This window comes from Macaca nemestrina, chromosome 1, assembly GCF_043159975.1.
Source record: "Macaca nemestrina isolate mMacNem1 chromosome 1, mMacNem.hap1, whole genome shotgun sequence".
NCBI lineage: Eukaryota > Metazoa > Chordata > Mammalia > Primates > Cercopithecidae > Macaca > Macaca nemestrina.
The window spans coordinates 33142105-33155881 of record NC_092125.1 but is presented as its reverse complement, the minus strand read 5'-3'; the positions used below and the strand labels follow the sequence as shown (position 1 = coordinate 33155881).

General features: G+C 39.9%; 1 protein-coding gene across 8 annotated transcripts in view; it reads left to right on the top strand.

Moving 5' to 3' along the window:
* The window catches only part of LOC105484466 (tenascin R), a 425382-nt gene that overhangs the window by 387769 nt on the left and 23836 nt on the right, over positions 1–13777 (top strand). For all 8 annotated transcript variants that reach the window (XM_011746108.2, XM_071076034.1, XM_011746104.3 and 5 more), the window contains one exon: positions 887–1019. In XM_011746108.2, coding sequence (XP_011744410.2) covers positions 887–1019 — 133 coding nt within the window. The remainder of the gene's footprint in view (positions 1–886; positions 1020–13777) is intronic.

The window sequence follows — 13777 nt, the reverse complement described above, 5'->3', positions numbered from 1 at the left end:
GAGGGGGAAGGAAGCAACCCACAGGGAACTCATCAGCTTCCCATCAAGGATACCCAGCCTGCTATTGATGAGACAGCCCTAGTCTGCAAGCCAGAAGATTTGGATGATAGTCCTAGCTCTACTATTACTCTCTACGTAAGTTGAGGCAAAGGACTAAACCTCTTCAAGGCTTGCTTTCTTCTCTAGCTAATGAGGGTCTCTACCCCTGCAACTTCACTGGGTTGTGCTGGTGCTTCCAATACAATGACACAAAACACACTGGAAACTCCCAAGTACAAGATATTGGAATAATTTTTCAACAACAGGACTGAGCAAACATGAGCTGGATACCAAATTCAATGGCTTTTATGCCTCTTGATAAACATTATAAAGATGGTATCTGTGTAGCCTACAGTAAAGACAAAACAAATTTTTGTTTTATTTCATCAGTTGAAAGAGTTCATCCAGAACACTGATTTTCAAGTTTTTGTTAGTGAAGCAACCTCTTTTTAAAGGGAAATCATATGCAGAAACCAAAAACACAGAATACATTTCAGCAGAGTTAGTCTGCTTGATAGAAATAAGGAGGACTTGGATCCTGCTTCCTCAGCTCTTTCTCTGCTCTCAAGCAAGTCCAGTGCAATCTGAAAACTTCTAGATTCAATAATGCAAGTATCTAAATTTATCCCAGTGTGCATTCCTGAGATAGGAGCTGGCCTAAATCTCACATGGGAGCTCTCCTCTCTGCTTATTGGTGCAGTAATCCTTATTGTGGGATGGAGAGGATGATAATGGCCATTGCAGTACTAACCTAGCTGCCCATAGGATTTGAACTTCCCTTCCCTACTTTCCCAAATTGCAAGCCAGTTGCTCCCTTCCACCACCCTTCCTTTGGCTCATCATACAGGAGCTGATTGTGGATGCAGAAGACACCTGGATTCGACTGGAGGGCCTGTTGGAGAACACAGACTACACGGTGCTCCTGCAGGCAGCACAAGATACTGCGTGGAGCAGCATCACCTCCACCGCCTTCACCACAGGTGAGGGAGCATGGCCACTTTGATGCCTTCTTCTCCACTTCCTGATGTTTGGCTCCTCAGCAGCCTCTGCTGAGACTTGCCCTGGGAGCAGTTTATCAAAAAGCTCAATTACCTCCTCCTTCTTTCCCCCTTTCCAATCCCCTACCAGGAAACCTCTCACTAACAAGGTAACCACAGGAACCAGCAGCACAACTCCCTGGTCCACCCAGACCAATTAAATGCACCAAGTAAAGACATCAGGTTCTGGCTGGACGCGGTGACTCACACCTGTAATCCCAGCACTTCGGGAGCCTAGGCAGCCGAATTACCTGAGGTCAGGAGTTTGAGACCAGCCTGGCCAACATGATAAAACCCCGTCTCTACTGAAAATACAAAAATTAGTTGGGCATGGTGGTGTGCGCCTGTAATCCCAGCTATTCTGGAGGCTGAGGCAAGAGAATCACTTGAACCCAGGAGGCAGAGGTTGCAGTGAGCCACGATCATGCCACTGTACTCCAGCCTGGGTGAAAAAGTGAGACTCCATCTCAAAAATAAATAAATAAATAAAAATAAAAAACATCAGGTTCCTCCTAGTTCAGATTTTCTGCAAGTGTTTTTCCAGCAAAGTTTATCTTTCTCTTCCTCCTTCCTCTGCTACATGTAATCAGAGACTCACTTAGTAAAAGCAGCAGTAGTAAACCCTCAACATTAAACCTGCAGCTCTTCTCCATACACAAAGCACTTTTACATTCCTATGGTCTCACTCAGTTCTTATATAACAAGTGGTCAGGAAGGCCTGTGATCCCCATTCTACAGATGATTAAACTGAGGTTCATGGAAGCCAAAGACTTACATGGCTAGTAAGTAGCTGAGTCAGAACTTGAACCCAGGTCTTCTACTTCTAAATGCAGCTGTTCTGGCTGCATTCCCTCCTTAAGTCAGCAGAAGATACTTGAAAAACGCCGCTAAAGGATTAAAAAAAAAAAAAGTCCTAATGTCTATAACAGGAAATAACCTAATACCTGACTTTTGAGAGTTACTTGCCAAGTACTGTTTAACTGCATTACATGTATTATCTAATGTAATCCTCACAACAGCCTACGTGGTGTGTACTACCATCTCTATTTTTCACAAATGAAGAAACTGGGCCCCAGAGAGGTGAAGTAACTCACCCAAGATCCCATAGCTCTTAAGTAGGGGAGCTGGAATTTGACCCCAGATGTTTCAGCTCTGGGGTCTGTGCTATTAATGTTTCTCTCTATCACCTCCCACTGTGCCTCTCTACAGTCCATGATGTAAGGCTGCCAAGCCCCGACTTTGAATTCTCTTCCTGCCCCACATTATGGGGGTATGAGTGTGCATACATGTGAGGCAAACCTGAGCATGTCCCATATACTCAGCCGCATTCTGCCTGCCATGTCAGAGCACCAGAATGACTGGATTCCTGTCCATGCCCCAGAGCCTCTTCCTCCATCCCCAGAAAGGTGAGAGAAAGTCCCCCAGCCCCACCAGGTGTCTCCCCCACTGTACTTGTTCTAAATGACAAAGCAAGACACTGATCAGACATGACAAAATGTCCTCAGTGGTTCTATAGAGTGCTGAGATTGTGAACGAGTCATTTTCTTCCTTCTTTTTTTTACACCTTTCAATATATCACAAAGTATCTTCAATGAGAACATTAACCAGAAAAACAAATGTTTTAATTAAAAAAATAATAATAAACCTTGGGCACACAAACAAGACATGAATCCAAGATGTATCTTTACCAAGTGGAATTTAGAAGACGCTTGATCTCTTTTATGGGGCTGGAGTCAATTATGCTCCCCCTCCATGCTCTTTCAAAGATGTCTGATCTCAGAACTAAGGTGTTACCCTCTTCTTGTTAAGCCCTTCCCTGCACATTCTCAGGTTAATTAAAGAGGCCTCCATGGTCCTCTTTTCCACGCTACCACTTAAAGACCCACGGGTTGGAGCTTTCCATTGAATTAAGAATTTCTTTTCTATAAAAAGGACACAGATGACAGACACTTAAACCGAGCTCCCAATTTGCATATTTATTAGGTCTAAATTAATCATTTTATCCCCAAAATGCATGGGTTTCAATGTTTGCTCAGTGTAGTATGGGCTTTTAATTCCCACCCTGGTGATGCCACAGCTAGCAGTTGTGAGCAGTGTGACAATGTGCCTGAAGTCTCTGTGGCATTTTACAGTTGTGCCTCGCTCCAGACCCACCTGGGCTGTAAAAGTAAACCAGCTTCTGTGCCCCTCACTGCCCTCTCTTAGATGCAGCTGCGCCGAGGGATGTGCAATTTTTTGGATCTGGGATCCCAAATCCAGCTGGGGCCTCAGTAGGATCAAATAAGCAGAAGATTAACAACACACATGGAAGTCGGGAGAGGAGGCAGAATAATGACTTTGTTTGGTGGACAGTTCAGGGGACCAGCAGGATGTATTTAGGTTGTTTATTTGTTTTTACAAGACTCTAGTTGACACCAGGCTCTTGGGGCATGACCAATACCAACTCAGAAAGGGGAAAACAAAAAAGCCCAATTTCCTATGCAGTGAGTGTAGCTACTGACTGAGCAGCTCCATGTAGTTTATATTATTACTTCTGTGTTACATGGCAAAGATATGTCTGTGTTTGGAAGCTTTTGCAGTTTTACTGGAAAGCTCAAATTTAAATGTAAGTCGCTGAGGCATACCAAATTCTGCTGGCTTTGTCTTGGAGATTTATCGGAACCCACTGAAATGACTGATTTCAGAATGAAAGATTCTTGGGCAGAAATAATGCATGTGAAAGTACCTTGCACGAAGCCTGGCACATTCCAGACCTAATAGATAGTGGTTAAATTGAATAGTCAAATCTCAGCTGCCGAGCAGAGAAGAGGGGTCTCTGATAAAACAAAGCCTAAGGCAATTTTTAATACCCCTTGCAGGGATAGCGCAGGCAAAGAGGTATAGCCTTCAAGAGTACGATGCCCAAATTCCCTCTAACTTCAGGCTCTGTCAGCCACCTCAATGCAAATTTCCCTGAATAAATTCCACTAGGCTACAGAGTCATTTGCATGTTAATATTAATGGGCTCTCATTGCCTGTGCCACCTCTCTATCCCAAAGTTTTCTACTCCTGCCCAAGGCCAAATTTTATTAAGGAGGAAGAGAATACAAGGGTATCAGCTTCCAAACTTGGTGGGGTGGGAATGGGGACATTGCCAATAAGGAAAAGCAAAATTGAAGAGCAGTGTATCTTCACTTACATGCAAGACTGGAGTGCTGCCAGTCAGGACCCCACAGGCATGAACTATTCTTGCTGAGCAAGAAGTCTGAGAAACACTAGAAGCCTCCCAGGTGATCGCAAGCCAGGACTAATGGATTTAGAGGCTAATTTCTTTTTATCAGTTAGCATCCTTTCCAACTTCATTGACAGTACCTGAGTTTGCCACTTAGCAGTATCCTACTCTTAGGATGGGTTGATCTCAGCTCATCATTCTGAGTGTTATCTATGCCTTCTCTGATGAAACAACAGAGCTTAAAGTTTGGCCCCAAAGCTGCCTCTATCCACTGATAAACCCTCACCTTGTCCTGAGTGGACCATAAGAGGTTCATTGTAAGCAAGATGCCTACCTGATGGCCTGGAAAAGAGTTAAGATGTCAAAAAATAATAATAAAACCAAAAAAGAGAAGAAAAGAAAAGAACTGGCACTCACAAACCCTCAAAAACCTCCTTTGATCAAGATGTCTTCCCTTGTTGTGTTTCTGCCACATAACATAAGTCCATTTCATTCTTTCTATCATGTTAATGGCTTCCCGTCCTCTTGTCTCTGGTGTTTGCACAAGACTCTGGAGGGAATTAAATGCAAGTAGTATGGAAGAGAAGAAAACATGGATACATTATTTATAATTTACTGTCGCCTGAAATTTCATCCAAGGTCTACTTGTCTTTTAGAGATATGAATATAAATGAGGAAACAAATATTCCCCACAGAGCAGCCAGGACTTGGTGAAATGATTGTCTGAGAGGCAGTGTCATTGTCTCTTTTAATACTATAAAAAGCAAACAAAGTTCTCGCTAAAGCTTGCCCTAAGAGACAGTGAGCACTATAAAATAGGTTGTCTTGACCTTGAGGTTAAGTGAAGACAATCATTTGCAGAGGTACCCAGAGATGGGTAATAAAAAGTTTTCTTTTATTACCTTTGCTCCAATTCCTGCCCTCCCACATCCAGGCTGAGCTGTTCTGTGGTGCTTTTTAAGAAAACTTTGGAGTCTAACACAAGCTTCAGCTTTTCAGGTTGTGAAAATTAATGAAGATTGGCAAACACACACTCTGAAACAATAGATAGCAGATCATGGAAACTCACAGACTTATCAGATAGACATTCTAGTTAGAAAGGAAAGCCTCATGATCACTATCCACAGCTGTCTATCCTCAGATATGCCACAAATCCTTTTCACCAAAGTGGAGAAGTGATGGGGCTTCTCTCTGCTCCACTGTTTAGAAACAGCTTGAGTTCTTGCTTTATTAAGACAAACAAACCCCTAAAAGGAGAAGTCTACCTTCTTTCTTTGGGACCTGGCTGTGGAGAAGGAAGTAGGGCACTAATTATCCCATTTGAACAAACCATTTCCATGCATGTCCAAAATTAATAGAAGGATAGCTGTCAGATCAGAGGTTTCAATTAATCACACTGCACAGTTTATCACATAGCACCCATGTCAATCTCCAACAAGGTCCCAGTTTGTAATTACTCATTTATTTCCTTTTACCCTCTTCTTCCACCTTCCATAGCAAGCATTCTGATACATTAAATTTGTGTCCTTTTGTTGTATTTTTGAAAAATATGTTACTGTAAAATTACTTTGAGTATAAATATTTTAAATATGTTTTAACAGTATTGGGTTACATAATTCATTCCCTATTCTCATAGTTTTCACTCAGCACTGTTTTTCAGACCCATCCGTGTTGTCATGCATCTATATAGTCTTTTGCTTCCAACTGTTGCAAAATACTGCATGGTGGGCACCCATCTTATTTTACCTCTCCATTCTCCTGAAAATGGACATCAGATTGTCTCCAACCTTCCACCACCACAAATGGTGCTGCAGTAAATACTTTGTACATGTCCACTTATATATCACTAAGGCAATGCCTTCTGGAATATATGCCCAGAAGAGGAATTGCTGGGTCACAGGGGATGTGTTTACATAGTTTAAATATGTACTGCTCTCCCACATGGCTGTACTAGTCTACACCCCCTCCAACAGTGCACAAAAGCTCCTATTTCCTAATGACATGTATCATTCCAAATGCCTTGACGTGGCCCGGCTTTGTCATTTTTGATAATCTCATAGAGATAATTGATATCTCATTTTTTAGTTGAATGTCTTTAATAATTAGTTTGAGTTTAAACATCTCTTCATATGTTTATTAGTCGTTTGAGTGTTGTTTTCTTCTAAATTGCCTGCTCATATAGTTTGTCAATTTTCTTCCAGGTTCCTGTACTAAATATTAGCTATTACTATTTGAGCTTTTAAAACCTTTCTTAAGAAGTCTTTCTCTGCATGTAAGCCAAAAGGTTTTCTTCAATATGTTCTGCTATTAACTTTCTAGATTTATTTCTTTATATTTAGTCTATTTTATACTGGTATTAGTTGAGGATACAGTTTCATTTTTCTTTCTACAGTGAACCAGTTCTCCTAACATCATTTATTGAATAATCCATCTGTTCTGTATTGGTTTGCGGTTCACTGTATATTAAGTTCCCATATGTACATGGATCTCTCTTTGACCTCTGAACTCCCTGTTCTACTCTCAGGTCTATTTTTCCATTCTTTTGCAAATCACACTGTGTTTTTATAACTATAGCTAAATATATTAATATATGGTAAAATAAGTTTCCTTAGTTTTCTTTTTCGAGGTTGACTTACCTAATTGGTGACCTTTATTTTTCCAAAGGCATCATAGTTTAACAAGTTTAGTTTATCAAGTTTATCAAGTCTCCCCCTCAAAATTTTTAACTTGAATTTAGATTGAAATTACAATGAATTTATAAATTAATTTGGGGAGAACTGACATCTTTGTAATACTACAGTCATCCCTTCTCAAGGCCTATAATGCATTTTCATTTGTTCAAATCATCCTTATTTTTAATAGTGTTGTAAGTTTTTCCTTTATATTCATAACAAACATTCTATGTGTTCTTGGCTAATTTCTGAATGTTTTATTTTTTATTGCTGATAATTTTTTTTTTTTTTTTTTGAGACAGAGTCTCCCTCTGTAGCCCAGGCTGGAGTGCAGTGGCGCCATCTCGGCTCACTGCAAGCTCCGCCTCCTGGGTTCAGGCCATTCTCCTGCCTCAGCCTCCTAAGTAGCTGGAACTACAGGCGCCCGCCACCACGCCCGGCTAATTTTTTGTATTTTTAGTAGAGATGGGGTTTCACTGTGGTCTCGATCTCCTGACCTCGTGATCTGCCCACCTCGGCCTCCCAAAGTGCTGGGATTACAAGCGTGAGCCACCGCGCCCGGCCGATAATTTTTATCTAATTTAAAAATATATATTTTCTAGTTGGTTATTACCAATGTAGAAAAATACCATTACTTTTTTATATCAATCCAGTATCTAGCAATCCTGCTGAATTCTCTTATTGATTCTATCTTATTGATTCTACATAACTCTTATTTTTCTTTTCTTATCACATTACCTAGGACCTCCTGAACTACGTTAAATAGTGACAGCAATATTAGGTACTTTGACTTTAGTTGCATTCTCAAAAGGAATGTAACTAAAGCATTATCATATTGCATAATCTTTGCTAAATCTTCCTTTTTAAACTTCCTTTTGATAAAAATTAAAATTAAATTTAAAAAAAAAAAGCCTATTTAGGCCAGGCGCAGTGACTCACACCTATAATCCCAGCACTTTGGAAGCAGACAGATCACTTGAGGTCAGGTGGTCGAGAATAGCCTGGGCAACATGATGAAACCTGTCTCTACTAAAGATACATAAGTTAGCTGGGCGTGGTGGTACACACCTGTAATTCCAGGTACTCAGGAGGCTGAGACAAGAGAATCGCTTGACCCTGGGAGGTGGAGGCTGTTGTGAGCCAAGATGGCATCACTGCACTCCAACCTGAGCAACAAAGCAAGACCCTGTCTCAAAATAAAATAAAATAAAATAAAATAAAATAAAATAAAATAAAATAAAATAAAATAAAATAAAACAAAACAACAACAACAACAAAAAATAAAACAAACAAACAAAAAAACCTATTTAATTTTTTCTAAAATAAAGAAAATATATAATTGGCTAACCTTAAATAAACACAAAGAGTGTTTGTTTAGATTTGCGTTTTAAAACATTTATCAAGGTATAGAATTTTCTTCTAAGTCAAGAGTTTTTGTAATAAGCTTTGTTGTTAAACTTTATCAAATGGTTTTTATAATACCTGTTTAATTTATTATATGACTTTATCGGTTAGTATACTAATGAAGTGAGTTATATTAATAGATTCTTTCTTGATATATTAATTACAATCCTTAGAGAAATCTCACCTGAATATGATTTGTTAATGCACTGTTATATATGGTTAGCTACTATCCGTTTAGACTTTTCACATCTACAGTCATAAGTGAAACTGGCCTATGTATTTTTTTTCTTGTGTATACCTCTTTACTGGGTTTTGAAATCCATGTTCACTAATCTCACTTTAAAAAGAAACCAAAAAAGAGCTAGACAGCTTCATCTTTCACTCTTTTTTCTTTTTTATTTTTTTTTCTTTTTTTCTTTTGTGGAATAACTTGTTCAGGACAGAACTCATCACTAAAACCACCTGGGCACGTTATTGTTGTTTTGTTTGTGTCTTTCTGTTTCTTTGTTTTTGGAATGGGAAACATTTGACTACCACGTCTAAGTTTTTAAAATTAATTATCCATCCATGCTCTTTCTTTCTTCTTTTACCAGTTTTGACCCTTTATAAATTTTTGGAAATGTATTCATTTCATCTGAGTTCCAGAATTTAGTAGCATAAAATTCTTCAAAAGACTTTTCATTGTTTTTTTTTTTTAATCTCTACCGCATCTGTAGCTAGTTTTCCTTTTTCATTTTTTCATATTCTGTGTCTTTACTTCTCAATCAGTCTTCCCAGTGATATATTTATTTTATTAATATTTTCAAAGAACGAGACTTTAGATTTCAGATCCATAGTTATGTTTGTTTATCCCTCCTCCTTTCTTAAATGTGTCAACATGGCATCTTTGTGTAACAATCCAAGTACTTGAGCACCCTCTCAAATCCCTCTGGACTCTTTCCTCCCTACCTGCTTCACCTCCCCACAAACAAGCCCTGTCTAGGTTTTGGCTCTGGATTCTAATGGATAGGCTTTCTCTTTTCTCTCTGTTAATTATAGCCTTTTATTTAAGACAATATAAATAAAGTTTTTCCAAGTAGTTAATCATTCTTACTTTTCACGTCTCTAGAACTTGTCACTCTTATTTGTGTTCTCTAAATTTTCAATAATGGATTTTGTAAGGCAAACCTTCCCCAATTTCATATGCCCGAGGAACTTTTGTATTTTTTTCATACATTTAAATTGTAATTTGATCAGATATAAAATACTACCTAAAAATATTTGCTCCCATCATATTTAAAAATTTTTTCCATTGTCTTCCAAATGTAGTGTTGCCATTGAGAAGTCGAATGTTAATCTGCTTCTTGTTCTTCTGTAGATGGTCTACTTTTTCTTTGTAGAAGCTTTAAAAACAGTGTTTCTTTCTTTTTGCAACTCTTACACTTCATTATATGTCTTGAAGTTCATTTATCTTTTTATCTCCAGTTTCACAGTCTATACACTTTTTAAATCTGATCTGTTTCATCTTTAATTCTAAGACATTTATCTTCATTATTTATTTAAGCACTTTCTCCTTTTTTATTTTTCTTTTTAGGACTTCTGTTAGCTAGATGTTGAAATACATAGTCTATCCTCTAAATGCCTTAGCTTTTTTAACGTTTTCTTTCTCTTTATTCTTACTTTTTATGTTCTCAAAGAGTTCCTTAATCAGAACTTCCAATTCACTTGCTTATTTTTTAGCTTATTTAAATCCCTTATTCACCCTATCTGCTGTATTCTTACTTTAAACTGTTAATATATTAATTTTTATTTATTCGATTTTTTAAAAATCCTGTTTCATATTGTTAATTTACTTACCTCCTTAAATAAAGTTATTGTGCTTAATTTAAATTCTGTTCTAATAATTCTGTACCAGATGATCAATCTCATAATGGTTGCGGTCTTTCTTTCACAGTAGTCTTACTCTTCAGTGAATGGATATTCTGATCTGTGAGCTCATGTTCCTTTGGGGTTATCAGCTCCTCTGCCTAGTAGTGCAGGTATTAGAAAAAGGCCACAGACATGTGAAGGGTAGGCAGTGATTACTCCATGGCAATATGAAAGACAAACAAAACAGACTTTTTCAAAACTTTCTTCCAAGCCTTCCTCTCCCTTTATTTGGTGTTGTTTGGTTTTGTGGGTTTTGTTTTGTTTTGTTTGTTTGTTTTTTGTGTTTTTTTGTTTGTTTTTTGTTTTTTGACAGAGTCTCACTCTGTCACTGGGGCTGGAGTGCAGTGGCACGATCTTGGCTCACTGCAACCTCCATCTCCAGGGTTCAAGAGATTCTCCTGCCTCAGCCTCCCGAATAGCTGGGATCACAGGCACCTGTCACTATGCCCAGCTAATTTTTTGTATTTTTAGTAGAGACAGGGTTTCACCATGTTGGCCAGGCTGGTCTTGTTTGTTTGTTTTGTTTGTTTGTTTTGTTTCTTTTGTTTGTTTGTTTTTATCAGACTAATGCTGCTGCGATGAATGAGTTGTGCAATGTTCCCTCTTGTTCTATTTCCTGGAAAAGAGTGTATAAAATTGATGATATTTATTCTTTAAATTCTTGGTAGAATTCACAGTGAAGCTACCTAGGCCTGGAAATTCTTTTTCTAGAAATTTTACCCACAAATTCTATTTTGAAAAATAGTTTCATACTATTCAGGTTATCTTTTCATTTTATCTTCCACAACTTTGGGGATGTGGTGATTTTCAAGAAATTAGTCCACGTCATCTAAGTGACTGAATTGATTTCCATAGAATTGTTTGTACTATTCAATAGGACAGAGACATGTGATCCCCTACAGGGAGGCAGTGAATCTTGCCAAGCAATAATACAACCTACTATTGAGGCAGGAGAATAGGGTCTAGAGGCAGGGCCTGTAAGACCAATTCATGCTGACTTCTCAAAGCTGGATCAAAAGGAAAACACCTGAGTCTGAAGGCAGGCACCCTAAGGTCAATTAACGTCAACTTCCTAAAGTTAAACCAAAAGAAAAAAACCCATCTCCCCACGCCTAGTAACAAAGGTTCAAAGCCTGCTCTCCCTACAACCCTCCCCCATCCACCACATCTCAGATGGAAAGGGAAAGTGTCCTGGATTGGCCACCCTAAGCACCAGTCATCCCTTCATCTGCATTTAATTCACCCCAGCCTTTAATTAGCCACAGGCCAAAACCTTCATTCAGATAAGGAGTAGCTGAGAGAGATCTCAAAAGGAGTACTTAACACCCAGGACATTTTGTAACCAAGCCCTTGAGCTGCTTGCCCAGGTGCACTCTCACCTTGTGGAGTGCTTTCTTGCTTTAATAAATCCCTGCCTTCTCTGCTTCATTCCTGTGTTTCATTCCTGTGTTACTTTGTGTGTCTTGCCCAATTCTTTGTTCAAAAACGCCAAAAACCTGGACATCTGGCACTTGAGGCCTGCCTTCCAGTAACACCACGGGTCGAAGGTGACATCATGAATGTTACCGCAGAACCTTACATATTACTATATACAGAAGCTGCTCTGGCCTATTTTAAACTGTGTTGTCCCAAATGTTTTCAGAAAATCTAATTTTAATTTTCCTTTTCGTAACCATAGGGGAGGGATAGGATATAGTGCTCACATGGCATCATACATTTAACAAACACTGACTGAGCACCTACTTTAGGTTAGACACTGTTCTAAGTGCTCAGTGATGAATAAGGTAAGAGCCAGATGATTAGACTCTCATGGAACTTACATTCAAGGGGATGAGGCAATGGGAATTGACCAAAAACTGAGTAAATAAATAAACAGAGTAATGGAATAGGGACAGTGTAAAGAACTGACTTCTAGGACAGCACCTGTAGTAGGAAGTCTTTCCCGATTATCACTTGCCACTTCCTCCACCGATCCCAGACCCTGGTCTCAACTACGGTGGTCAGGACAGGCGTCTCTTTAACTGAGACATGTGAGGCAAGACTTGAATAATGAGAGTGAATCCACAAAGAAGAGCATTCCAGGCCTAGGGAGGAGTAATCACTATACCCTGAGGGAGGAGTAAGTTTGGTCTTTTCTATCTGTTAAAAGAAAGCCAATGAGGCTGAAGAAGAGTGAAAGCGGGAAGGAGCGCAGGACAGAGATGGAGTGTACAGAGCTTTGTAGGCCATGGTAGGGATTATGGATTTTATTCTAATTGCAATAAAGAAGGGTTTTTGGCAAGTAAGACATAAGATGAAATCAGATCACATTCACATTATAAAAAGGTCACTCTGGCTAAAGTGCAGAGAATGAATGCAGGTGTGACCAGAATGGCATCAGGGAAATCAGTAGGAAGTGTCATCAGGACCCAGCCCTCCCTTGCCATGTTGAATCAAGAGCCACAGAGAGGGGCCAGGCTGGCAACTGCCAGTCTGTGACCAACCTAATCTGCCATGAAATTGGATCTTCTGATATAAGTGGATCCACGGAATAACAAGACAAGTGATGTCAGAACATTCCTCTAGTACTAGGATGCTTTTAGCTGACTTGTGAAGGGAAGATTTGGATGTCTGTTGCACTTGCCCTTGGGCAGAAGGCAGGTGGTCTGCAGAACCTGAGGACCTTCTTCCAGAGCTCTGTTTAGGGTAAATACATCAAAGCTGCCTTGTTCAGTTAATTCTCCACTCACTCTATTACTTCTTTAAAGGCTATTGTCACTCTCCTCCTGGGTTCCCACTACTATATCCTGAATGGGGTCCTGCCTCCAGGCTCACCCCCATCTAATTCATTCTCCACACTGCAGTGAGAATGTTCTTTCTAACAAGTTGAGCTTAAAGTCCACCAAAAGACTCTTCCTCCAATTGCCTCCATGAATGACATGATCCCATCCCTGCTTACCTCCCCAGGGCTCTCTCTCTTCCATCCCACCCGATTCTTGCTCTGTCTCCTGCTAAACCTTCAACTTCCCAAAGGGGCCACACTTTTGCACAGGCCTGGAACACCCTTCTCCACCAATTTGTGGCCAGCATCTAGGTCAGTTCCTAAGGTCACTTTCTGATTAGCAGTTGTCACCCCCTGTCCTATCCCAGGCCCCCACTGCTCACCCCATCCTTGCCAGCCAGGCATCATGGCACACCCACATCCAAGTTTTGGCAGCCCGCAATGTGTATCTCTTTCCCAGAGCATTTAGAGCTCGAGGTTATATTTGTTTCTCCCACCACAGCATGAGCAGCCTGAAAGGTTGTGACTGTGTCTTTTCCTTCTTCACATTCCCATCTTTTAGCCCAGGATTTAGAACCCCAACAGACACTCTGCTATATATTTGTTGAATTGGTAAGAGTGCAAACAGGTAAATATACTGGGAGACGCTGTGAGGAGGCCAAGTGGCTCACCCCATGTGGGCTGAGCAGGTAACCTTGCCCTGCCGGCAGACTCAGGCTGCCCCTGACAGTCTAGTCAGCTACTC